The 26843-nt window shown below is 44.1% G+C and overlaps 2 protein-coding genes across 7 annotated transcripts in view; one reads left to right on the top strand and one right to left on the bottom strand.

Moving 5' to 3' along the window:
* NCDN (neurochondrin) overlaps positions 1-26843 on the top strand; it is a 55620-nt gene that overhangs the window by 12935 nt on the left and 15842 nt on the right. The window contains exons 2-3 of the mRNA XM_075604587.1: positions 15418-15452; positions 16439-16603. The gene's annotated coding sequence lies outside the window, so the exon portion shown is untranslated. The remainder of the gene's footprint in view (positions 1-15417; positions 15453-16438; positions 16604-26843) is intronic.
* The window catches only part of KIAA0319L (KIAA0319 like), a 78592-nt gene that overhangs the window by 48833 nt on the left and 2916 nt on the right, over positions 1-26843 (bottom strand). For 4 of the 6 annotated variants that reach the window (XM_075604579.1, XM_075604578.1, XM_075604582.1 and 1 more), the window contains exons 2-5: positions 26464-26630; positions 11717-11883; positions 4508-5070; positions 452-665 (exon numbers count right to left, since the gene is read on the bottom strand). In XM_075604579.1, the coding sequence (XP_075460694.1) occupies positions 452-665; positions 4508-5070; positions 11717-11858 (919 nt within the window). In that variant the 5' untranslated portion in view covers positions 11859-11883; positions 26464-26630. Of the gene's footprint in view, positions 1-451; positions 666-4507; positions 5071-11716; positions 11884-26193; positions 26251-26463; positions 26652-26843 lie in introns of those variants that run through there. The other 2 variants (XM_075604581.1, XM_075604580.1) reach the window with 2 other exon arrangements.

Genomic DNA, 26843 nt, shown 5'->3' with positions numbered 1-26843 from the left:
AGCATATTCTATAGGGTACATGGAGGCATTAGACATAGATTTCTAAATAAAAATGTTTTTTTCCAACTTTTAACCTTTCCTTGGTAAACAGAAGCTTTGGAGGGTTTTTACAATCTTTATCGGAAGGCCTTTGGTGATGAGAATATTTGTCTGTCCTCAAAGCCTCACTTAAAGCTGTTCTTCTTGCTTCGTTCTGTGTCAGCAAAGTAATTTTGATGCCATCATACAGTATGTCAAACAGATAAACAGCAGAACCCGGAAAATAGGTCAACATGTTACTTGCTGGGTGATTAAAGTGATTAAATGACACCAAATTATTTAATCCATGTTAGCCAGCTAGGTAGGACAGCCCCTTCTCATGTATCAATCCGGATTTCACCCCTTTGCTGCTAGAGACGCCTGGTAGTGAAGGGGTTAATGAAATAAGGAGGGCCCGCGGTGTCTTCTTTACCTGGTGCTGCCGAGCTGGTACTGGGTATCTGTGTGGTACGTGTGCTGCCATTGCTTGATAAGGAGGTTGGTGCCAGGGTGATGACACTGCTGGGTAACCCGCTCTCCGTGGCTGGTGAGTTTGTAGTGTTATGGTGAGCCTGGGGGGGTGCCTCTCCTGAGGCCGGGCTGCTGGAGAGTGGCGGTGCAGTGGGTATTACAGTGGGTTTCCTGAGCTGGACACAGAATAGGATAGATACAGACATGTAAATGGGATGCTTCTTATGTGAGAGCACATATGAGGTAAACCCTTTATAATTCAGGTAATTGCAGCATGTGAATGGCATGTTTTTAGTAACAACAACAACAACAACAACAAAATGGTGTGTGTGTGTGTGTGTGTGTGTGTGTGTGTGTGTGTGTGTGTGTGTGTGTGTGTGTGTGTGACATACAAACCACTTTTTTTGCACAAAGCTCTCAACACCTTCAGCAACACAGGGGCCTGCAACACAATGCTTTGCCTCTATACAGCACGGTTTTTGTTTTTTTATGTAAAGATTATCTTTCTAATACAATATGTGCATTTACACACATACAAATCCTCAATCTCCCAGCAGCTGTAATTAGCTGATGGTACAGTCTTGACTGGCATAAAAGATATAATGGGTACAGACAGAACCTGCTAAATATGTACTGTTGGAGAGTATGCTCAAAGGGTTAAAACCTTTTGAAAGACCCACTTTCTACTCTAGTGCAGTTACTGTGCTGTGTGCACATGCAAAGTTACAGCAAAACATGAATGTGTCCTGCAGACAGAAGAGGATTGTACTCTGAGTCTGTAATGTGAGGTCACGCTCACTTCCCCGAGCCGCAGAGCCTGAATTCAGAGAGGGTGCAAACATACAATCTGTGCCAATTTATCTGCACCTTTGACATTCAGATATGAAAAGCTAAGATTGGCCAAGGATCAAAATATAAGTGTCTGGGTCAACTTAATGTACAGTACGAGATAAATCTGTACAACTGAAAGCTCAGCTTTATTATGGATCGTTGCAATACCTCAGAAATATAAGTACACTAGCCACTGCACTATACGGGCACGCTTTACAACTCCAAGCTTTTCACGCCCTCCCACTATTTCTATATAATCTTCTAACATACAGCAAGATGCTCAGGGCAGGGACTTCTTTCTCTTCGCGTTTCTTTCAATATGTGACGGATCGTGTTTCCAAGTGTTCTGTCTTGCATACTATTGATATGAAGTGCTGTGCATATGCTCAGTGATATATAAAGACTATATATCGCTAAAAATGTATGGCGTTTGTCACTGCAGTCTAATGAGGTTACAACTCCAACTGGCACATCCACATGGCTAGTATATGTAACCTAGATTATAGATAGTAGTGACAGTTCAGGCCGTTTTCAGCCAAAAATACCAAATTACTTCAGTCAGGATTTTTGCCTGAAAAAGGCCCAGACAGACAATATAGGATTACCCCCAGGAGTGTTTTGTGACCTACTGCCCATATGGATCCAGAGCCTAGAGCAAATTGTTTTAATAGTAGCCTTTCCAGGACCTGCGTACTACTGTATCTCTATGGGGACATATTGTAGTATACGTTTCTCCAAGTCCCAGACTGCTAGCACAGGTCTAGCTCACATTTCCAGGACCTGTGCACACTCTGCAGGGAGGGCAGGGTGATGGGACATCGTGTACCTCTCTCATGGTTTGTGACAGCTAGCACAGGGCTCGCTCACATTTTTGAGTACCTTTCTCCCTTACTGCTCCCCATGCTGATCTTTTGCCGTCCCTGGAAATGATCGCATACACACCAATTTGTGAATCCCACCTCCTGCTCTGTACCCTTGCGTATTACCCTCCCCAGTTCGTCATTGAACTCATAAGGCCTGACTGGCTACATTATTTTACTATCTATTTTCTCAACTTTTTAAGCGTATCATTTCCCTCGGCTGCATCAGTACTTCAAGTTAGAAGCTAATGGACTATCATCTCCTACGGGTCTGTGACCCAAGTGCCACTGCTTCAATGCACCGTGTATTGCAGAGGTGGCCAACTCCAGTCCCCAAGGGCCACCATCAGGTCAGGTTTTCAGGATAACCCAGCATCAGCACCGGTGGCTGGTTCAGTCCTTGACAGCCACTGATTGAGCCACCTGTGCTGAATCAGGGATGTCCTGAAAACCTGACCGGATGGTGGCCCCTGGGGAATGGAGTTGGACACCTCTGGTGTATTGTTTGCGTGTCTGTGTGACAGGTTTGTAGCTTGTGTCTTTCTTTATATACTCATTTGTTCAAGAACATTCCACTTTCTTAGCCAAATGTAAACTTTTTTTAAAAAAAACATTCCCTCTGTCACTTGTAATCGTCTCTTATCAAAAGGTAATTAATGAATGCGAATTACAGGACAAAATATTTCTGCTTCTGATGCTACAATACGCAAGCTGTAGATGAGGACTTAGCGGGTATTTACACAGCGAGGCAACTAGGTTAGTAATATGCAAGCGGATTACATTTATCACAGACCACAAAACAAATATCCAACTACAGATATAGCAAGACTTACGGCCTCTGTGGGCACGAGAAGTTGCAATGTCGGTGCGCGGCTGAGCCTGGGCTCAATCGCGGCCAAGAAAGCAGTAAGCAACCAGGAGGATTAACTCAGTGAGGCACCCAGCTTCTGAATGGAACCACCCGCAGTGCTAATCCTATGAGGCCAGCCACCAGTCTGTAAGAGCTGCGCAGAGGAGTCCCAGCGAGAAGCAGTGTCTCGCTCAGTCTCCCCCAGCAGCTCTTACAGCAATCCAATGTTTTATTATTTTTATTTTTCTATACTGGATTGAAGCAGGGGATCTCCGGAGGTGAACTACATTAATTTCGATTCTGGGGACCCCATGCTTCAAGAGAAATGGACACCCTTGTTTAAAGCTTCCACGCTGTGCGGCCCCAGCCAGAGAGGCTACCGGCACCCCCTACCTGGGTATATGTCTCCGAAAGCAGGGGGTGCCAAGAGCTGAAATGAATGGGGATTTCCTCCGGAGACACCGTGCCTCAATAAAGTATAGAAAAATAATAAAACATTGGATCGCTGTAAGAGCTGCTTAGAGAGACACAGACAGCTTCTCTCTGGGACTCCTCTTTGCAGCTATTACAGATTGGCTGGCCCAGGACGATTACACTGTGTTAATCCTCCTGGGCCGTAAAATGTACTGCTTTCCGGTGCCACAAGCATGCCACAGATTTCAGACTGTTTGTCTGTGGCCACATAAACAGTAAATCTTATTACATCTGTACGTAAAATATATATATATATTTTTTTTTTAAATGGCCAAGCGCGCTCACTTTCTTTTTGCCGTGGGTCTGCGACCTTAGCCCTTTCGCTGCCAAAAGGGGCGACAATACAGAACTCTGGCAATAGTGAAGGAGTTAAAAACGCTCACAGTACAAGAGTGAAGGCCATGGAAGGTGCTATTAGTGTGAGTTGTTAGCAGTGACACGTAACATGACACTGTGTCTGTTGGCTCAGTCCCACATCCTGTTTGCAAGCCGACAGAGGATTAGGCTGTACCCAGTACACCGTCTCTGCCGATTTGCATGTCCTGTTGCCAACTAAGGCAAAGTGAAAGGCACACAGAGGGACCCTGCAGCCAGTGTCCCTGGGGCTGCACTGGTGCACACGCCTGCGTGTAACAGGTCCTTGCCAAACGGGATAAATGCAGACAAAGCTGGCCTATTAACACACTAAATTATGCAATGTAATCAAGCCTGGGAAGTCCCTCTCTCTTACTAAAAAATGCAATTCCTTAGTAAACTGTATCTCCTTTAAACCTTATTAGCAGTGTTCAGGGTGGTTCTTGACCACCAAGTAAGCTGCCATTTTGAAACACCCCCCCTGGAAAACATGAGCTGGCATTATTTAAAATAAAATACAGGAGTAGCAAAGAAATGTAGAATGGTGCATGTGACCAGCGTGAGAGAGAATAAACAATGGCAATTTGGCTGAGTTAAAGAGCAAATGAAACGGACCCTGTCCAATCTTCATTTTAAATACCCCACTCACCTTGTCTGTATTGCTCAGTTCCGGGTTACTCCTCTCACTGCTCCTCTTGGAGGGCAACTCTTGCATGCTTGCCTGCACAGATCCCAGCTCTCCTGGATCCTTTTCATTGTTCTCCTTTTGTATGGGATTCCCGTCAACTCCAGCCACATCCCTTTTGACCCTTGGCAGAGCCTTTTCTCCCTGCCGTAACCCGTCGGTGCCCTCTGCCATCATCCAGGCCCATTCCATCCAGTCCGGAAGCTCTTGCCGGTCCCTGATCCCTGGCTTGAGGTGTAATTCGTCCCCTGTGGCTCTCACTCTCTTTAAGAACACTAGCAGGGAGTTTGCAGAGTCCAGCCTGGCTGCGGTGCATCCCGGAGGAGTCCTGCAATCAGCGATGATGCAGGTCTTCTCCAGGAGCCAGAAGGCATTGCAGGAGGAGCTCTGACAGCAGGACTTTTGGCAAGAGTGGACAGACTGGGGACCATCCAGCAGCTGTAGGTAGGGGGCAACTCCCCGAGTCCTCAGGCCAAACCCAAAGTGAACCCGACCTCGCTGACACACAGCTCTGCTTTGGCTTGCACCTGGGGAAGAAAACCACAAGAAGCATGCAAGGATTAGAATAATCAATGGTGTTTTCGTAGGGGGAAGAGCTGTTGGAACCCTCACAAAAAAAAAAACATTAATGTACATAGAGAATAGAACTAAATTATTCAGCTGTAAATGAAGAATCGGGGTACAAAAAGTATGTCTCCTTCTCTCCCACTTGGTAGCCAAGCGTCTTTCCTAATCATTTCATTATCACTATATAGAGTTTCTTGTTGATCCCTAAGAAACTGTGCAAGGATTCAGCTCCCCCATAAAATAGCCCTACTAATAATAATTACTATAATAATATAATGAAACCTTTACGTGTGATGGTAAGAAGGGGGCAACTGGCACCACCAAAGATTATTTACAAACCTCGTCACTTGCAATTCTACAGTACGCGCACACACCTCCACTCCAGTGCTGTGGGCTCCTTTCCCTGTACGTGTGATTTTGAGTTGGAGTGGTGATCCCAGACAATTTACATGCACCCTACTAAGCCAAGTAACTATGAGCTTTTCTACTCTCTATCTTGTAATGTCTAGATTGTTTTGAATGCCCCAGACACATATATCTCTCTTTCTAGTAAAGAGCATAAATACTGTTTAAAGGTAATGCAGTGATAAAAAGGTTTAGAGCAGGGGTCTCAAACTCAGTCCTCAAGGGCCACTAACAGACCAGCTTTTAAGGATATCCCTGCTCCAGCACAGGTGGCTCAGTCAAAGAATAGCCATAAAACCTGGCCTGTTGGTGGCCCTTGAGGACTGAGTTTGAGACCCCTGGTTTATAGGCATATTCTAGCTAGTCCAAAGCGGCCACTTTTCACTAATAGAATGGTCTAACTCCAGTGGAACAATGGGATTATGTGGCATAGACATGGAGTTTAATTGAATATACGTTATATAAGAAATAAAATAAAATAAATTGCGTAGGAAGGATTACAGAGCAGAGATACCTTTCTCATGTGCTTTTGTTTGATGCAATATTTGTATTATAATTCCCTATAGTGTAATGTCTATTTTGTAAAGAGCTGCATACATCATTGGCACTATATAGACAAAAACCACATAAAAAACTCTACTCTGTCAGACTTAGCTCAGCTTCCTAAGAGTTAAACCACACGCTCTCTTTACAAGGCATGACCTTGTGACCCTGTGTAAAAGTAATCTGTGCGGTGAGTGTCCTATGTGAAGGTATTGCTGAAGTTATTAGGCTGAGTGGACAGGCACTGTAATTACACTTGAGTAACACCCACTGTTTTATGTCAGCCCCTCTGATCCCATCTACAATTTTCTATCTTCATTGTGACTATAATCAGCAGTGTCACCAGAGACAGAACTGACGGCTTTATGGAGATGGTACACAGGTTTCTACATAGGAAAGGGAAGTACTTGTATATTTTGCACTGCTGTGGCAGGTGTTTATCCACTAGATCATTTGCAGGGTCCATTAAACAAACACCAACCTCAGGACACACACACACGCACACACACACGCACACACACGCACACGCACACACACGCACACACACGCGCTAGGGTTGCCAGGTGTCCAGTATTGAACTGGACTGTCCAGTAAAATGTTAAAGGTAATACTGGACATGTATGTGTCCGATATTACCTCTCTGAACATAGTACCAGCTTGGGCGGCGCGTGATTTCCCTGAGCAGCTTCCTACATTCTGATTGGCTGCTGCTGGGTAATGCAGCCAATCAGGAGGCGGCATCAGGCACCCAGGGGTGGGGTCAATGACAGGAGGAAAGAGCATGGAGCAGAGAGAGGTGTATGTGCGAGCGCGCATGTGGGGCATCTGAGCTTACATGAGCTGCAAGCTCTCACCATTGTGTCCAGTATGTTTGGAGAAGCCACCTGGCAACGGCAAACACACACACACCTTATTTGTAAAGTGCCGACATATTTCGCAGCATGGTACAGTGGGGATACAGCGTGACAACTACATAAACTGAATTACATACAAACAAGGACAGACAAGCGCAAACAGATACAAAAGGCAATAAGGGTCCTGCTCCTGAGAGCTTACAATCTAGAGGGAATAATGGGCACTGTTGGAACAAAAGGTAAGGTGGCTGCACATTGTGGGATGGAATATGCCTCAGGGTGGTGTATGGTCCAGTCGCAGAGCTGGTCCCATTAAGGTTTTGGGAAGAGAATGTTAGGGGGTATCAACATGGGGATTGGTCCAGCCGCACAGCTGATCCCAATAGAGTTAGAGGGGGGCGGGGGGTAGATGTTAGGGGTACGACAGATCAGCTTTCCTTAAAAATGTGAGTTTTTAAATGTCTGGATGCTGGGGTATGGTGCATGGTAAAGAATTCCAGAGAAAGGGTGTAGCACAAGAGATCTTTTAGGCCGGAGTAGAGCTGAGGTAATAAGGCAGGAGGAAAGGCGGATGTCATGGGCAGAGTGGAGGGACGTTTAGGGATATATTTGCGGATGAGGCCTGAGATGTACAGTAAGGAGGGGAGCATCTGAGCTTACATGAGATGCAAGCTAACAGAATTGTTGAAAGCTTGCGAGTCAGAACTAGGGCTTTAAAATTTGATTCTAGAGGATATGGGAACCCAGTGAAGGTATATACATAGTGGAGCAGCAGAAGTGGAGCGATGAGTGAGGTAGATGAGTCTGGCGACACCATTTTGGATGTACTGAAGTTGAGAGGTGGACAAGAGGGAAATGCCAAGATGACCGTTAGGCAGCGGGTTTGGTGTGTTGATGCGATTTTGGTTTTATTGACAGCAAGGGAGAGTCTGGTTGTAGGAGTGACAGTGGAGGGGGGGGGGGGGAGAGATTAATAATTCCTCTTTGGACATGTTAAACTTCAGGTAATGGTTGGACATCCAGAAGATTGCGGATAGACAGTTAGTGACAAGGGACGAGAGAGGGGGAAAGGTCAAGGGAGGAGGTGTAGATTTGGGTGTCATCAGCATAGAGATTATACTGAAAGACAAAGGATTGTATTGGTTCACCAAGAGGTATGGAGTAAGAAGAGCAGATGGCCAAGGACAGAGCTTTGTGGGACTCCAACAGAAAGAGGGAGTGAGGAGGAGACACCAGAGAGGGAAACACTAAAATAGCGGTTGGATAGGTAGGACGTGACCCAGGAGAGGGCTGCGTCACAGAGGCCAATGCAGTGTACGGTGTGCAGAGGAATGGGGTGATCAATAGTGTCGAAGGCAGCAGAAAAATCTAGGAGAATTAGTAAGAAAAAAGGCCCTGAGACGTAGCTGCGAGTAGGTTGTTGGCCACTTTTATTAGTGCTGTCTAAAGGGCGGAAACCAGATTGCAAAGAGTCAAGCAGGGAGTTGAAGAGAAAGTGTGTCAACCGGTTGTATACAAGCCACTCAAGTAGCGTGGAGGCAAATGGGAGGAGAGAAACAGGGCGGTAGTTAGAGAAGGATGTTGGGTCAAGAGAGGGTTTCTTTAGAATGGTCGTGATGATTGCATGTTTAAAGGAAGCTGGGAATGTACCGAAGATTTGGTTAAAAAGGGCGAGTTATGGTGGGACTTAGTGTGCCAGAGAGGGAGGGAAGGAGATGTGAGGGAATAGGATCAAGGGGGCAGACTGTAGGGTGGGATGATGGGGAGGACGGAGGCCTCTTCAGTCACAAGGGAAAATGAGCCGAGGGTGGATTTAGGTGTGCAAAGGGAGGTGGGAGTGGAGCATTACATGAGACGACACCCAAAGACACACTGCACACCAACACATACCATTGCAAAGCACTGCCAACACTGGAAGGGGTTAACCAGCTGTACAGCCGATTATGTATCTCTATATGGATATATACACATTAGAAATATAGGGCTATACAGCACAGATACAAAGGCATGTGTAACAGGTAGCAATTGAAGCAGTATGAGAGGTGACATCTGCCCTGAGAGATTTTACAATCAAAATTGTGTAATGCAACACAATTGCTGTTCTCTCTATTCCTACTGCTTCTGTCAAATACTTTTAAATACTGTTAAATGCGGAGAGATTCACATCAGTGTTGTAGTTGGTATAGATCAGGGGTTGGCAACTCCACTCCACAAGGGCCACAAACAAATCAGTTTTTCAGGATATCCTCGCTTCTGCACAAGTGGCTCAGCTGAAGCCGGGATATCCTGAAAACCTGACCTGTTGATGGCCCTGGAGGACTGGGAGTTGGCCACCACTGGTTTAGATGAAGAGTGAAAAGAGGAAGTGCCACATATGGAGAACGGAGAAATATAGCTACGGACATGTTCGTCAGCAGCGATTTAGAGATAGGAGATAGTGGGTCCCTGTCCATTTGAAGGAGGGTCTTGTGAGGTCTCCATAGTCCAGGTTCTAATTAACGTCTCTGAAGAACACTCATCTTGGCCCATTAAAAAGTTCTCAGAACCTGCAACTGCCCTACCCTTCTCCAGCTCCGACACGGCTACTGTGACTGTAACCGGACTGCGTTTTATCAGGCTTCCACGTCAGAAAATGTCAACACAAACACTTCAACAAGAATGTATCTTTGTACAGTGGTAAAACAACAAGAAGACCGATACAGATCTAGCAGACATTATTGCACCGGTTAACACAATGCATAGCGTAACGCTGGTGCGTTATTCAACTGTAGTGCTATTAAAAACAACGGTTAAGGAGACAATACACTTGTTTAACACATAACCTCGCTGCATCTGTGCATGAAATTTTTAAAGGCGTTATTGCAAAGTTGAGCTTCTAATCTAATGCTGTGGACATGAGGCAAAATGAGTCTGAATTGAAAGTGCCCATGGTTACAAAGACATGTTACTGCAGCCATTGCATCCCTGATCTCAATAAATGCCTGTCTTCCTTGGCAGAGAGAGGGTTAAACCAATCCGAGTGACCCTCCAAGAAGTCTCCATTTGAACCCAAGACTGGGAATTTCGGTGGCAGCAGCAGTGGTGGCGTGGTGCCTAAAGTAGCATCCTGGGGCTACGCTCCCGCGTCCCTGCCCGACGTTGAGGATAACTCAGCAGGATGTGAAGCTGACAGCGGTAGCTTTTGACTCCGCAACAACCCTGTCGCAGCGAATCAGTGAATACGGCCTGCCCGTCACTGCCTGCAAACAGGAGGCTCTGCCGGGCCCCGAGGCCGCCCCTGACCTGATTACACTTCAGATGTCTGGGATGGGTGATAAGAAGAGACAGGGCTGTGTGCGAGTCTGGAAAGCAGGCTGCCCTCACTCTCCAGAGAACAATAACCCCTGCACTGCCAGAAGTGCCAGCAAAAACTGCGGCTTAGTAAGAACGCTGCCTATGAAGTGGGTGAATTTGGTTCTAATCTCCTAGTGACCGTGGCCAAGTCATTATCTCAATAGGCCTCACGCACCCAAATTAGAGGAGATCTTTAGACCAGGGACTTCTAGCATCTGAAAAATTATCTGTACAGCACTGTGTGTGATGTCAGTACAATAGAAAGTAAAATGTATTATGTTCACATCAAACAATAAAAAAAAATTAGTTGATGATGACATATGATGGCACTTCAAGCATCAGCCAATCAGCGTACAGTACATAGCTTGTGTCAGAGAATAGTATGCATTTCACAGCAACAGGAGCAGGAGCAGCAATAATTACCGTGCAATAAATACATTTCTGCAACGTTATCTGCACCCACATGTAAAAGATTTGATTCACTTCCCTGCCAGCGCGGCCTGAAACTCGCAGGAAAACCCGGCTGTCTGAAGACGGGAGGCTCATATTTACTAAGCAGTGATATTTTATAGGGCGCTTCCTGGCACTGGAAGACATCTTGCTTTCAAGTAAATGGGCTGCAGGGCATCTTATGGCGTAGCACCGCTTAGTATTTACAGCCCAAAATGCGCACTATTAATTTATAAGGGAAAAGAAAGAGGAAATGGTTCATATTTCTTCAGTATCCTGATTTATTTATTTATTACATATGTGGGATCTTTAGGTTAACGTTTTGCTTGTTGTGGACACACTGCCCTTTTTCCTGCGAGCTCACATTCACAAACAGTAGGGTGCAGATTTTTGGACTTTTCAGTACAATGCTCGGCACAGAGACGGCAATAGGCGCGATCAGAGACGGGGTTCTTTTGGTCACAGGATATTCCCCGTCTCCCAGAGCATTGCGAGTGACGGTCCCCGGGCTAATGCAACGGAGTTCGAAAGCTTCATACAGAGATCTATCCTCTGTAACACAGTGCTCTCTGGGTTTAATTACTCCTAGACGCGTGTTTGTGTGTGTAACTTGAAATATAAACCTGAATAAATATGCAACACAAATAGGAGGATGGTGCCGTGTTAGCCCACAGAAAAGACAAAGAAAACCAAGTTAGAAATGATACCTTACTTCGCTAACTCGTGGTTAAAGAGTGCAAGCTCTCAGGACCACAAATCTCCCTTCATCAGGCACATTTAATACGGGTAAATGTGCCTGAAGAAGAGATTTCTCTAACAGAGTAGTTTATGTATCAAAGTCTCCCAGGTGCACAAAACATGATTGAATTTATCAATGGAGAAAAATAAATAAATAGCTTTCGGCGGGATTTTTCCAATGATAAATCCGTTGCTAGCATCCGGACCAATTTCTGCCTCCGTGCTGCAGCCGAGAGACTTTGATACATAGCCCCCAGAGTGTATTAGGATGAGAGGTGTTCACCTGCGGCAGAGCAGAGCCCACTCAGGCACGTGAAGGAGTAGAGCAGGAGCAGCCTTTTGATGCATGTCCCCTGCTTCCCTGTGCATCGTTTGGACGTGGGGAGGTAGTCAGCGTCCGGTGAGGCGGTGGGGTGCGTCTCCATGGTCTACCCGTCTGCAGCCTGGAGTCTAGGAGCATGGGGAAATAAAACAGCATGACTTCATTTATTGCAAGATAAATACAATTAAAAAACAGCACATGCAAACTACAATCGAGGTCCCAATGCTCCATAACATGCCTGTCCCTTGAGAGCCAGAAAGGTCGTGCAACACACCGCTTTTCAATATGAGGTGACCTGCTCAATGTGACCAGGCCGTCTTACTTAGACATACACTTTACGCTGTTGGCCTCTTCGGCGGTGGAAGGGTTAACTACCCCAAATGCAAATTTTTCAGTACCCAGGACTTGCTTGAGGTCTGAAAACTAACCACTTTGTATTACAGAGCGAGTCCCAGGTGAATGCCCGTCATTTGGAAATGTAAACATCTCAGATATACAGGGGGGCTCTGCTGTTAGTCTTTGACATGTATCAAAAAACATCAAATAAAGAGATCAAAATTACAGAACGCAGCGTCAAATGACACCCGTTCCATGGCAACAGCGTCATTTGATGCCGACACAACAGGTGAGGGGGGTGCGACCACGTGGGTAGAAGGCAGGGGGGTGCAGCTCTAATAGTTTGCGCACCCTTGTGCTAGGTGATAATGTTGAAAGGCAGGGTTGCTGACCTGTCCAAGACGTGAATGTGCTCACAAGCAACATTTTTATTTGAGAGATAGATAGGATAGATAGATAGATAGGATAGATAGATAGGATAGATAGATAGATAGGATAGATAGGATAGAATAGATAGGATAGAATAGATAGGATAGAATAGATAGGATAGAATAGATAGGATAGAATAGATAGGATAGAATAGATAGGATAGAATAGATAGGATAGAATAGATAGGATAGAATAGATAGGATAGAATAGATAGGATAGATAGGATAGGATAGATAGGATAGGATAGATAGGATAGGATAGATAGGATAGATAGATAGGATAGATAGATAGGATAGATAGATAGGATAGATAGATAGGATAGATAGATAGGATAGATAGATAGGATAGATAGATAGGATAGATAGATAGGATAGATAGATAGGATAGATAGATAGGATAGATAGATAGGATAGATAGATAGAATAGATAGATAGAATAGATAGGATAGAATAGATAGGATAGATAGATAGGATAGATAGATAGGATAGATAGATAGGATAGATAGGATAGATAGGATAGAATAGATAGGATAGATAGATAGGATAGATAGATAGGATAGATAGATTGGATATATAGATAGATTAGATAGATAGATAGATAGATAGATAGATAGATAGATAGATAGATAGATAGATAGATAGAGATTGGATAGATAGAGATTGGATGGATAGATACAGATTGGATGGATAGACAGACATTATTGTGTTTACTATCCATTTTCTCTCCTCGCCACATGCTTCTTTATTAAATCATCCATCATTTTTCTCTATTGGGTAGAATTATTGATGTATAAATCCCCTTTCCCCTTCTTTTACAATGTCCTTTTAACAGAAAATGGACATACAAAGTGACACGGCCCTGATAGCTTTACATTCTTTTTTTTCTATTTCCACCAAAGAGAGAGTAAATGGAGCAATGTGAAGATTAAATATGAATCTGAGAGGTGGTCAACACGTGGAATTAATTGTGTGCATGATACTGAGCACAACGTGGGTTTCCTAGCGAATTAAAACAGGGTATTTGTTCACTCAGTGTTATAATGGGCCGAGAATCTCCTGCACTTCCATTCCCTCTGTGGATTTATCATCTGCAGGTTGTAATCACTGATGTTCCTGTCACTAGGAGGTGGCATGTGCCTTTCTGAATATGGAAATACACGTTAATATAGACGTAATTTGAACGTTAAAAAGTCTAAATTTCGACGTAGAAGCATAGACGTTAAAGACGACTTGAAAAAACTATTCTGACATTTCTCTCCTGGTAGGATGGTCCATGGATACACTACTAGCATTTATCTTTCTCCGGAAAAGAAATCCTTCTCTCCTGCACCCTATTAATACTCTTGATATATATGAAAGATTCTATGCATGTATGGTGTGTATATGTATATATAGAGATAGATAGGATGATTGGTTAACTGACTGATTGATCATGGTAGACAGAGATAGACAAATGTACTGACGGATAAAGATGATAGATAAATGATGAATAGACTATATTGGATAGATACATGCATATTTTATACTAGTTTTGCAGCATGATCTCTCCCATTCCTGTTCTTATCCCAGGAGCTCACATTCAGTTCCTCAGCTTCTCCAGTGAAGCCACTAGGAGGATAGAATAGGATAGATAGGATAGATAGGATAGATAGGATAGATAGATATATTAGATAGATAGGATAGATAGATAGATAGATAGATAGATTAGATAGATAGATTAGATAGATTAGATAGATAGATCTCGGCCCTCTGGCAGCAAAGAGGCTGAACATCGAACGCGTTTTGAAAAAGCTGTTAAAATGGTACATCTGCTTACACAATGTTGTGGACTCTGCGGCTTGTATAATAAATGTTGTTAGGCAGTCTGTAACTTTAAATGAATGCCAGACTCTCCACTTACTTCCAATCAAAGTATTACTAAGCAGCAGCAATTCCATTTTTGACCTCAAAATAATACATCTCCAACAGTCCTACTCCAATATCTGCTCACTAACAGCACTGTACTGTGCTCTGTCTGCTGGTACAGTCAGCACTGTACTGTGCTCTGTCTGCTGGTACAGTCAGCACTGTACTGTGCTCTGTCTGCTGGTACAGTCAGCACTGTACTGTGCTCTGTCTGCTGGTACAGTCAGCACTGTACTGTGCTCTGTCTGCTGGTACAGTCAGCACTGTACTGTGCTCTGTCTGCTGGTACAGTCAGCACTGTACTGTGCTCTGTCTGCTGGTACAGTCAGCACTGTACTGTGCTCTGTCTGCTGGTACAGTCAGCACTGTACTGTGCTCTGTCTGCTGGTACAGTCCAGCACTGGAATCCCGACACAGCTACTATACTGTACAGTACAGTAGCAAACACACAACAGATATTCTGTCCACTGAGCAGGGAGAAAGTCTGGTAACTTGGCTATTTCTTTCTTCTAGATACCAACACTCAGGAATCTGCAACCCCTACAAGGAATTAAAACTAGTGCTGTGTTTCTTGGGTTACATTTGTTTGGGGGTTATTTTAGTTCCTTCACTTTCCTTTTATTTTACCGCTTGTTGAAAAGGTTAAAACCCTGTTTGTTTGCCAAGAAAAACACTATTAATGGAACAATATATCTTTGTCTTCCTCAAATAAATACCATCATCTGTAAAGCAAATATTAGGCTGTTTTGAGAAATAAAAAAAATAGTTCTATTTTTTATTGGGGGGAGGGAAGAGTGGGGGGGGGGGGAAGGGGGCGCTTCTCAAGCAGCTATTTACTCAACCTGTAGCCCACTCTTTCCCTGTTGGAGCCAATAAAGGAGGGTCGGGGGGCTTTGCTTGCGCAAACTCCTGTTCAGCACATTGTCGATCATATTATATAAAATTACTGTCGATACCAGATTTTGTTCTTAGCCGTTACCTCTCCTTTCCTAGTGGCTGATCGGATGCCAGGGAACGCAATTAATAAGGTAAATGATATTAAAATGCTTTTGCTACCGTTTGTTCACTTTGGTCCTTCATGGGACGGCGTATTTAACTCCATTTGCTTCAGAAGGAGCCTGCAACACTGCAAAGCAGGTTTCCCCCTGGTAGGGAAGAGTTTAAAAGTAGTCTCCCCTTTAGTTGCTGGGTGAGAGTGGCTATTGAAATCCTTTTGCTGCCTGAGCCCAGGCGCTTAAACCAGAAAATCACAGCTATTCCACACTTGTTCGCTTGTCCATTTACCGAGACAGAACATGGCTAGTTTGTTTTAAACATCATGCAAAGCATTATAATTTTTTTTTATTAAAATTACACTTACCTGAAGATAGACCTCAACACATTGCTGCTCTGCTAAAAATTGTATTGTATTGTATGTCTTTATTTATATAGCGCTTCACAGTAGTAATACATGTGGTAATCAAATAAATAACAGATAATATAAATAACAGATCATGGGAATAAGTGCTTTAGACATAAAAGTAAGATTAAGGAAGAGGCGTCCCTGCCCCGAGGAGCTTACAGTCTAGCTATTATTAATGTAATTATTTATTACTCAATGTAAGTTTGCCACTGTATCAGTGAGACTGTGGAGCTGCCATTTCTCCTCTCAGAATCTCTGCGGGTATCACCCTCACTACTTATTGCCTCTGCTCCCCAAGTGAGGGCAGCGAGCTGTGCAGACTGGGATTAAAGCTTCAGATCATTCTGTTTGCCATGTTTCATCCTAGCAAATGTTTTATTATTTGAGGAACGTGTTCAGCATTAAAAAAAGGTGCAATCCGCGCCCAGCCAAAAAAACATTGCTTTGTAAACAATTTAACAATGTAACTGGCTTCATGAAACTAATTTGACTGTGCTAAAAGCAAATGTTTGGCATCTCGTTTCCCTGGGAATAAATCACCAGTTGCATTTCTTTACGGCCTCTGTATGGGGGAGTGTTTTTGTCAATCAAGTGTGTTTCCTTCACCCTTAGGCTGGTTCTATAGTCCGGGCGCGCGCCCGGTAGTTTTGGTTGGCGGAGGTTAGTCAGCCATTCTATAATGGTGCCGCGTGCCCGCACAGCAGGGAGAGTGGAACCAGCCGACAGGGGGGAAGATGAGTAAAAGAATGAATTTGCGCTGCTACCGCCGCTGAAAATGTAAGTATATGTGTGTATATACACAATGTTATTAAAAAAATTATTAAAGGATTTATTTGAAAAGTTATTTAAACACACACGTCATACACTCACGCACAGTATACACACAAAACGTGTGCGGCATGTGCACGAGCTTTCGCACAGGTACGCGTGCGCGCACGGCCGCACACAGTATAGCTGGCGACGCGACCGATGATGTCACCCGTCGTCACCAGCGAAAGTTGTAATTGGATTTTCCGCGACTGTCGCCAATGATGTCCCCAAAAGGGGGCGGGCCGCAGTCTCTGATTGGTTTAGAGACAGTCACATGTGGCGACCCGGCTACCAAATTTTTTGCTGCTTCGTCGCTGTCGCGCTTACTATAAGCGCTGGCGACGGAGTCAATTTATTTGTTTTCGAGCGACGTCGCAATGCACTATAAGCACAGCCTTAGCTCACCATGTCCTTAGCAGAGAGGCGATGAGAGGGGGACAGAGCTCGGGGGAGGCTTTGCCTGTGCAAAATGTTGATGCACACATGGACGACACACAAAAGGGGTCTTCCAGAGGAAATAAACCCCCCCGCTCCCTTCCCCCAATTCTCATCGGGTTTACAAAATGATTCAAATATACTTATACTGTAGTGGTCAGATTTTTATAAAAATAGCACAAACTGCAGTTAGTGCACTTTGGTCCTAGGAGGGACTGTCCCTTTTAAAGTGCAGTAGCAAGGTTGAGTATTAAATGATTAGCGCCCAGCCCGGGAAAGCCTGACATGTTCCAGAGTTCAATCTGTGACACACTGATTCTTGACGTTACAGAGCAACGTCCAGTGCCGAGTACCTTCTCTTTATTGCACCCGCAGCACAACCCGCAGGAACTGAAGATTCTCCACACAAAGCATCTTGTTACAGGTGTCCCAAGCCTTTTCACCAAACAGGCATGTGGGTTTAGGGAGGATTATATTGCTCGTAAAGTTAAAAAACAAACAAAAAAACAACACACATGCATTAACCCCTTTCCTGCCAGAGGGGCCAACAACCAATTGTCCATTGTTAACCTCTTAAATTCAACGCAACGTTTTCTATATATGGTTATAGAGCAATGGGGTTCAGATGTCACCATTTAACCCTTTAAAGTGCTAAAGGGGCCACGGCCCCTCAGGGGGTCACGTACGCTTCTCTGAAGCGATTAACCCATTTCCTAAACATTGATTTGGACAGGTGCAGGAGCCGTGTTAAAGGCCCCGATACAGTTCAGTAGTTACTAGTTAAATAGGCGATGACAACCTCTGTTAAATACTAAACAAGTGAGCGTACATCAGATTAGCTGGACAGCTTTTGGTGCCGCTTGAAAGTAAATATTTGCGAAACGATGGAAAATATGGCGACGTGCAGGAGAAGCCGGGTGTTGGGGGACAAAACAGAAAACGTATCGGCTTGTGCCCAGGGCAGCTGCTGATCTGAGTACACTTACACAAACCAAATAATGAGCAATTATTATTTTTTTAACCTTATCGTCTGCCGTGCCACAGTTGACGGATAAGCGGTTCTATCGGTTCAACAGCAAATAGGTGTCAATGCCCGTAGGCATATGTACAGAGTATAGGTTGGTTATCTTGAAAACATGGCGTGGCTTGACTTATTACAGGCATGAGATCAACTACAGATGTAGCCAACGTCGTTAATCCGGCTGGCGTGTCACAGCGGGAGACACAGCGCAGAAGCGGGAGAAGTGACTCTTGTTTTGAATCAACCCTGTGCGGGAAACAGCTGGGGCTATAGCGCTAGTTCACCCCCAAGAGCGCACCATCGGCTGCAATAATGTTGGCTACATCTGTATCTTGACACATCTGTTATTTAACCCTTTGGGTGCCCCAGGACATAGTGGATACGTCATGCAGGGAAATGGAAGAGGACTCCTCTTCTGTCTACGGATTAAGCGATGCCGCGATCACGCCTTGCAATTTGCCGAAGGAGCTGTGGCTCCTGCAGTCACCAAAGACTTAAGGCAAAATACCGGGTATATAAAAACAGGCTGGGCGATGGTTCTCAAGGGAACAGGCCTCGGGCACCTTTCTTTGGGGAAAAACAGCAAGAAATAACACGTAGGAATGATGCATTTATGATGATGACGACCTGGGAGCTCAGAGACCACCGGCTACCAGTTTAGCATAGATTTGTTGAAGTAACACGGCTGTTGACGTTTTGACATTGCCGACTAGCAATATGTGACGTCATAGTAACGAGACCGTCATGCGGTCGGTCTGAGATTCGGCTGTGATTACCGGAGCTCCAGAGTGGATTTTTGATGAGTGCCAACGTTTTGGCCGTTTTGCGAGTGCAAAGAAGCACATTTATTTAGATCCTTTATATCTTTTGCATGAAATACTAAACTATGGAGGTTGTGTTTCTGTTGGTTTTTCTGATTAGGCATGGGCTAATACTGGGCTGGGATACCGACAGAGGGAGTAATGCTTTTACTACCATGTTTCCATATAAATACTGTACATTTCTTTGCTCAGGGTTCTGGCAGCTTTTTGAAGTGAAACTTCTTTTTTTTGTTTCAAATATTTTTTATTAGGCATACTTACATTGAACAGACATGGTATTTTATCCTTAGCCTAATACAGAGGTTTTCTTTTTAACATAAAGGAGATAGGGTAGAATAGAGCAGACCTTCGCCTCTTTGGGCGAGGCCTTTGATCCACTTGGTGGACCGAAGGAAGAGAGATGAGAAAAGGAGCAGAAAAAGCGAGGGAGGGACGAGGCAAGGGGGGGAGGGAAGGGGAATAGGAGGCGGGGGAGTGACCGGGTAGATGGGGTGCCTCCCAACCCCACCACCAGATACTAACATAGCATCCATCGTCTCTGCGGCCCGAGTCGCCTCCTCTTGTCTTTACCTAGTTTGTAATATCAGCCATGGTTCCCATGTTTTATAACAGGCTGCTGAAGATCTTTTTAGAAAAGCCGTCAACTTTTCCATGAGCATTACCTCATTAATCCTTTTTTTTTTATCATTTGCTTGGAGGGGGTGATACCTTCCTCCAAGAGGCTGCCACTGCGCACCTGGAGATTAATTTCCTTACTGGTCGGTCAATGTTCTCCATTGGCCTAGCCAGCAAGTAGGTCAGTGGATCAATGCGTATTGTGAGGTCCGTGACCTCTTTTATTATAGTTTGTATAGTAAGCCAATATTTCTGAATCTCTGGACATGTCCACCAAATGTGGGCCATGTCTCCCTTTTGTCCACAGCCTCTCCAACACAAATCAGAGGCCAGAGGGTAGATTTGTCTTATTCTCACTGGAGTAAGATACCAATGGAATAGTATTTTGTAAATATTTTCTTTTGTAGTGGTACATATGGAAGTTCCTGAGGCCGATTCCCATATATCTGCCCAATCCTCTCTGTCTATAACTATATTCAATTCAGCTGCCCATTTGAGCATATACTCATGGGCAGGAGGGTCTGCTGATATCTCCATTTCAGCGTAGATTTTAGTTATTAGACCTTTTTGATGAGCACTGTTACGGCACAGCTTCTCAATGTTGGTGAGAGAGGGGAATTCTAATGTCGGGGGTAGTTTCTGTGTAAAATGCCAAATTTGGAGATATCTGAACGTGTCCAATTCAGGAATTTCGTATTTAGTTCGTAGTCCCTGGTAACTCAGGAACTTTCCTAGGCTCAATAGATCGTCGACTGCCCCGATACCTCTTAGTTTGAATTGGTCGAATTGTTTAGATTCACAACCAGGGGGGAATTTGGGGTTATTGAAAATTGGGGTGAGTTGCGAATTAGCGGTTGTGAGCTTGATTTTGAGTTTGGATTTCATGCAGACCTCCCAAGTATGCCTCATCGCTCCTAATTTGAATTTATGTGATTGCATGTCTCCTCTGTTCAGGGTCCAAAGGCATGTTGGCAGAGAAGGCGTTCTGGCATAGTGTGACTCTATATCTAGCAAGCAATATTGACCCGGGTTGGCATTCCAAACCACCACTTGTCTTAATTGAGTAGCTTGATAATATCTTGCAATATCTGGGTCTCCCAGGCCTCCTCTCGCTCTTGATGTGATCAGAACTGATCTAGCAACTCTGGGTCTTTTGCCCTGCCATATAAAATGAAACAGCCTTTTCTGGATGTTTTTCAGTTCCGAGCAGGTTACATGGACCGGGAGTGTCTGGAAAAAGTATAATAATCTGGGGAGTATATTCATTTTGACCGAGATCATTCTCCCGATCCATGAGATTTGGTAACCTTCCCACTTATCCAAATCGTTTTTGATTTTCCTGAAAAGGGCCGGGTAATTGTGTTGATATAGAGAATGGTAGTTCCTTGATACATTTACTCCCAAATACTTAATGTATGAGGAACTCCATCTGTAATTGAAATTTAATTTTAGTAGTTTCACCTCAGGCTCTGGTAAGTTTAGGTTTAGGGCTTCGGATTTATCATTATTGATTTTATATCATGATATTTTGCCAAAGTCCAATAATTTTCTTTGAAGGTTGGGAAGGGACGTTTGAGGTAGAGAAAGAGTTAAAATAATATCGTCGGCAAACAAGGATATCTATAGTTTATATTCCCAATTTCTATGCCCTGGAAATTTATATTTTCTCATATTTTGGATGCTAGAGGTGCTATAGTCAGAGCGAAGAGGAGGGGGGATAGGGGGCAACCCTGCCTCGTACCATTATTGATACTAAACCGCTGTGCGTTGCCCCCTGGTAGCTTAACCATAGCCGATGGGTTATGATAAAGCATACGGACACCCTCCAGATATGCGTCCTTGAAGCCAAACTTTCGTAGAGTATTGTCTAGAAACGACCAATCAATCCTATCAAACGCCTTCTCTGCGTCCAAACTTAACAGGACTGCCCTAGTTTCTGTGAGGTGCACATGATCGACTATATTAATTATTTTGCGGGTATTGTCTGAGGCTTGTCTGCCCGCGACAAATCCGACTTGGTCAGTATTTATTAATCTGGGTAATATGGGACTCAGCCTATTTGCCAAAATGTTACTGTATAATTTGAGGTCATTGTTTAAGAGGGAGATTGGACGATAACTTCCACATTGCATCGGGTCTCTTTCATTTTTATGAATGATAGCTAGGTTAACTAGGGACATTGACGACGAGATCGGGTTGCCTTCCATAAAGAAATTAAACATTTTTAGAAGATGGGTAGAAATCTCTTATAATAAACATTGGTGAATCCATCAGGGCCGGGTGATTTGGACACTTTCAAAGTGCTGACAGCTTCTGCCAACTCCTCTTTTGAAATTTTAGCATTAAGTATAGAATTTTCCTCTTCGGTCAATGAGGGAGCATCAAGTATAGAATTTGAAGTGAAACTTCTTTAGCGACGTTCATGTGTTTACTTGAGATGGAAGTCAGTGGTGACGGAAGTGACGTCACTGCTGGCAGATGAGGCCGTCAGTGTTGCCAGCTGCCAGCAGGAATCACTAGAGGAGGAAGGCAGCGACACACACACACACCGCATCCCCCGAACACCCCCCCCCCAGCGAGTGAGCCGCCGAACAACCCCCCCCACCCAGTGAGCCGCCCCAGCTAAGCAACCCTTCCGCCCGTCCCCGCAGTGAGTGAGCCGACGCCGAGCAACCATCCCGCCCACTCCCCCAGTGAGCCGCCGTGCAACCCTCCCGTCCCCCCCAGCGAGTGAGCCGCCGCGCAACATTCCCGCCCCCCCCGCAGTGAGCTGCCACGTGCAACCCTTCAGCCCCCCAGTTAGCCGCCGCCGTGCAACCCTCCCGCCCACCGTGAGCCGCTGCCGGGCAACCCTCCCACCTCCCCAGTGAGCCGCCGCCGTGCAACTCTCCCGCCTGCCTGCCCCCCCCAGTGAGCCGCCGATAGTAGCTAAAACACACGTTCTATGTCAAACTTTTTTGCGTTTTGGCACTGAAATTGTGTTTTGATTATTAATTAAAAACATCACCATTACAAATACATTTTTTGTGACAAAACAGTGACAAAAGACCAAGAAGTTTCACTTAAAATGTGCGTGATCAGCACACACACAACTTTTTTCCCTACAGAAACATGACTGCTGAATAACCAACTAAGGATGTGCAACTCAGCAAGTTTCGCTTTGTCGATGTTACGATTGAACTTTCCAAAAAGTTTGAAAAACCTGCAAAACTTTTGGCCCAAAATTCACAGTAAAAAAAAAAAAAGAAAGAAAAGTAACACATTTTGAAAGTGGTGTAATAGGAGCCTTAAACAACATATTTGTGTAAAGTTCCATTGAATTTCAAATGTGTTCAAAATTAAATCAAACTCGCAATGCCTATTGTTTTGTGCACCAAGAGGACTTTTTGCAAACTTTTGGATCGTAGCAAACTTTTTCGCTTGACGAAAAAAAGTCAAAATTGCAAATGGTCGCCAACGTGTGTGCAAATTTGACACGTTTCTACCACTGGCCATTTAAACTTCACTACAACACATTATTTGACTCCCAATCCTTCCATACACTATATTAAATTATGAACTAGGTCTTCCAATGCCCATTGCCTGCTACCACTCATTCAATCTCCTTTCAAAACACCACTACTAAGGGACAGGATTTCTAACACACAACTGCTTATTACTCTGGATATAAGGGCAGTAGCGGTGAACACAGTACAAAGTCATCATGACCGAATTAGTAGTAGTTGAACTGTTAACACATTGAGTGCCGGAAGTACTGCCCCTCCAGCATTCGCACTCGCAGTCATGTGATCGCTTCATCATGGATGACAGAACTGAAGGAGTAATCCCTCTTCTGTCCATCAAATTGCATCCTGAACTCCACAGGACGCGATCTCCGCTAAGAGAATGAGCATTGTTTTTTTGGGATGTAGCTACTACGTCGTAGTAGCTACGACCTGGGGTACTCAAAGAATTAAAACAGCAATACCCCCAGAAGCCGTTAAATGTAACTCATATATACAGCTGAACCCTGTTATAACGCGGTCCTTGGGGTCCACAGAATGAGACCGCATTATAACCGGGATCCCGTTATAAAATTTCGCCATGCGGGGGGGGTGGGGGGGGGGGGGGGGAATGGAGATATTTTTAAATCGAGAGTCACGCTCAGACCGTGTTATAAGCGGATCCGCGTTGTAGCGGATCGAGCTATAACGGGATTGAGCTGTAGTATGTTGCCATCTGAGCATATGAAAAAAAAAAATTATATACAGTATATCACTGCTGCCAATGATCTTCAAGGTACTGCGGTTGCAAGCCTCTCTTCTCCATGTTACTCCAACAATTTTTCTGATTTCATCATCCCATCTTACTTTTGCTCGTCGTCTTGGTCTTTTAATCTCGAGTACCATATTTGTCCAACAATGGTCATTTCTTCTTGCGATATGTCTGGCCCACTGCCATTTAAATGTATTCCCCCTTGTGATGTCACAGACTTTTGTACACACACACACACACACACACACACACACACACACACACACACACCATGCTTTCCCTCTCTCTAGCAGTGATTCCCACGTGGAACCCTGGGGCTCCTTGAAGCAGTCTCAGGGGTTCCTCCTACGGACCACAGACCCCCCCCACCCCCAGGGTGTTTTTTTTGGTATGTATTTTGTACGGTGGATTGAGTGAGAGTGGGGTAATTGACGGAAGTTAGGAGCGAGTGAGATAAGAGGGGGGCGGGAGGGAGTGAGTGAGGAAAAGAGGGAGTAAGAGTGAGACGCAAAGGATAACTACATGCGAGGTGGGAGGGGGGAGAGTTAGTGACATGGATGGGAGAAAAATATATGGATAGATTGTGGGAAATAGAGGCGGCTCGTGAGGTGTGAAATGTTGTGACTGACCCCTGTCGAACCTATTATGCGTCAGTCAGATAGGGGTTCCCCGAGATTTTTCGAAATACTTCAAGGGTTCCTCCAAACAAAAAAGGATGGGAATCACTGCTCTAGCATCTGAGGTTACCATGGTAACCTTTAGACTGCACTGGAGAGACCTGAATTTTAACCTTCCAGACACATAATATTTCAAAAGCTTATGAGAGAGGAATAGAGAAGAGGAGAAAGAAAATAAATAAACCAGCATTGGAAAGTAATTTAAAAAAAATGCAAAAAACAAAAATGGCTATCAGCGCAGACTGCTGCTGCAAATTAAGGGGGAAAAAAAACAAAAACAGGATTGGGCACTACAAATGCATTGAGGCAGCAACTTTCATTTTACAGTGTAATGTTTTCAAAAGAAGTTAAAAATGTTACACCCTGAACATAAAATGCTGCTGAATAAATTAATACATGCTTATTCATAGAGTTCTAGTAACAGTATTGTTCCTGGAAAATTGCAGTTTGTGATATCATTTGCATATGCTGTTTTAGGGGGAATTGTAATATTGATATGTTATAATATCATGGACGTGGCATTTGACATTAGGAAATACGCAGGATTTTAAACTGTTGGGTCACATTACTTATTATTAACGCCATAGTCAGCAGGAGCGCTGCCCTATTAACTAGCTTTGTAGCTTCTTGCATGCTATATAAAACCTACCTAAAGAGCTAATTACTTTATCCGCCTAGCGGGCATGGAAGGCTTATGGCTTTGCTAAGAATTGAAATGCAAAGCTCTGAGAGTTCCAATCAGTTTACACTTCCTGCACTGCAGACATTTCAGATGAAATCATTGTGATACGCAACGGTATATATCAGAATAGGGATCTGGATATTTGTACGGGATTACTCCAACTCATTTTATTATTATTTACTTCAGGCCGAGCGTTCATCTGTGTCACCTGATCTTTTTATGTTCACCTGATCTTTTTATGTTATTAGTACAATTAGACTTTTTTTTCCTCAGAAATGGGCAATTAAAGTTTTTTTCTAATGTTCTTAAAAACAAAAAGGAGGGAGTTTTCGGCTGCATAATTACACCAGTGTTTTGATTCAGAGTTTGTGGAACATATGCTTCTAGCCTCTCCCCTTATTTACACAGTGTTGTAAACTTCTCTGTCATGCGTGAAAACATTTTACATTAGGAAGATTCCTGTGAGGATATTTTCTGAAAATTGAATTGCAAAAGCAGGAGCTTAGATAGGCAGCATCACTAAAGACCGCAAATACGTGGATATACACACACTCACACACTCACACACTCACACACTCACACACTCACACACTCACACACTCACACACTCACACACTCACACACTCACACACTCACACACTCACACACTCACACACTTTAGTGGTACAAATAGTTATTGAACAAATCCAGGATTTTGATCAGTTTATTTCTGAATCCTCATTTCTAATTAAAAAAAAAAACAAAAAAAACCTGTGAAACCTAAAACAAATAGTACATCAACCCAACTTGCTAGATAACGTATGTTTAGCACTATGAAAAGGATTAATTACAATGTAGCAGAGATATAAGCGACATTATCCCATGAGTGGTGTAAATACTCTAAAACAAAAGCAAAGCCAACTTCACTAACGTGGAAACAACATTTGATAGGTACAAATCACAGCATCAACTACCCACATATTTAGTGACTCTGCAGATTGGGAGATTGTATTAGGCAAATCTACCACATATGCTTATCTATGGTATGTGTGCGAGAAAACAAAGATACATACATGTTGTCCTACAGCACATTTTGAGACACCATTGATCTTCATTAAATCAGATGAGACCTTTATAAAGACATAGTTAAAATATTTAACATTACTCGGATTATAAAAAAAAACTATTACGCCTAAGAGCAAACCCCAGGGTCAGCAGCTCTATGTAAGAAGTGGGTGCACAGCTTGAGCTCAGACAGCAAACCTTGCTGCTTATATTGTAAGTTCTTGGGGGGCATTATTGTGTTACAGGCACCTTAGGCAGTGAAGGGGTTAAACTCTTACCTGAATCATGTCAGCTGGTCTCTCCCAGAAACATTTGGCTCCAGTGAAGGTGGCAGCGGGATCTCTACCCCCAGTAGGTGCAGGGAGACAGGATAGGGGAGTTTCAGGGCAGGTTTCTGCCTTCTTGAGGTCTCTTGCTCTCCTCCCTGGAGATTCTTCTCTTTGCTCTGGAAGAGGGAGGAGAGAGAGTGTCACCTCCCCCCTGTGACAGTCAGGAGCAGGTGCAGCCTGGGGATAAAAAGGTGTGCACTAGGCACAGCATAAACCTCTCTATACCAGCCACGAACAGGGCATATAACCTCTCTATACCAGCCACGAACAGGGCATACAACCTCTCTATACCAGCCACAAACAGGGCATACTACCTCTCTATACCAGCC

Source organism: Ascaphus truei, chromosome 6 (genome assembly GCF_040206685.1).
Source record: "Ascaphus truei isolate aAscTru1 chromosome 6, aAscTru1.hap1, whole genome shotgun sequence".
NCBI classification, from domain to species: domain Eukaryota; kingdom Metazoa; phylum Chordata; class Amphibia; order Anura; family Ascaphidae; genus Ascaphus; species Ascaphus truei.
This window is presented reverse-complemented; position numbering and strand designations above follow the sequence as displayed.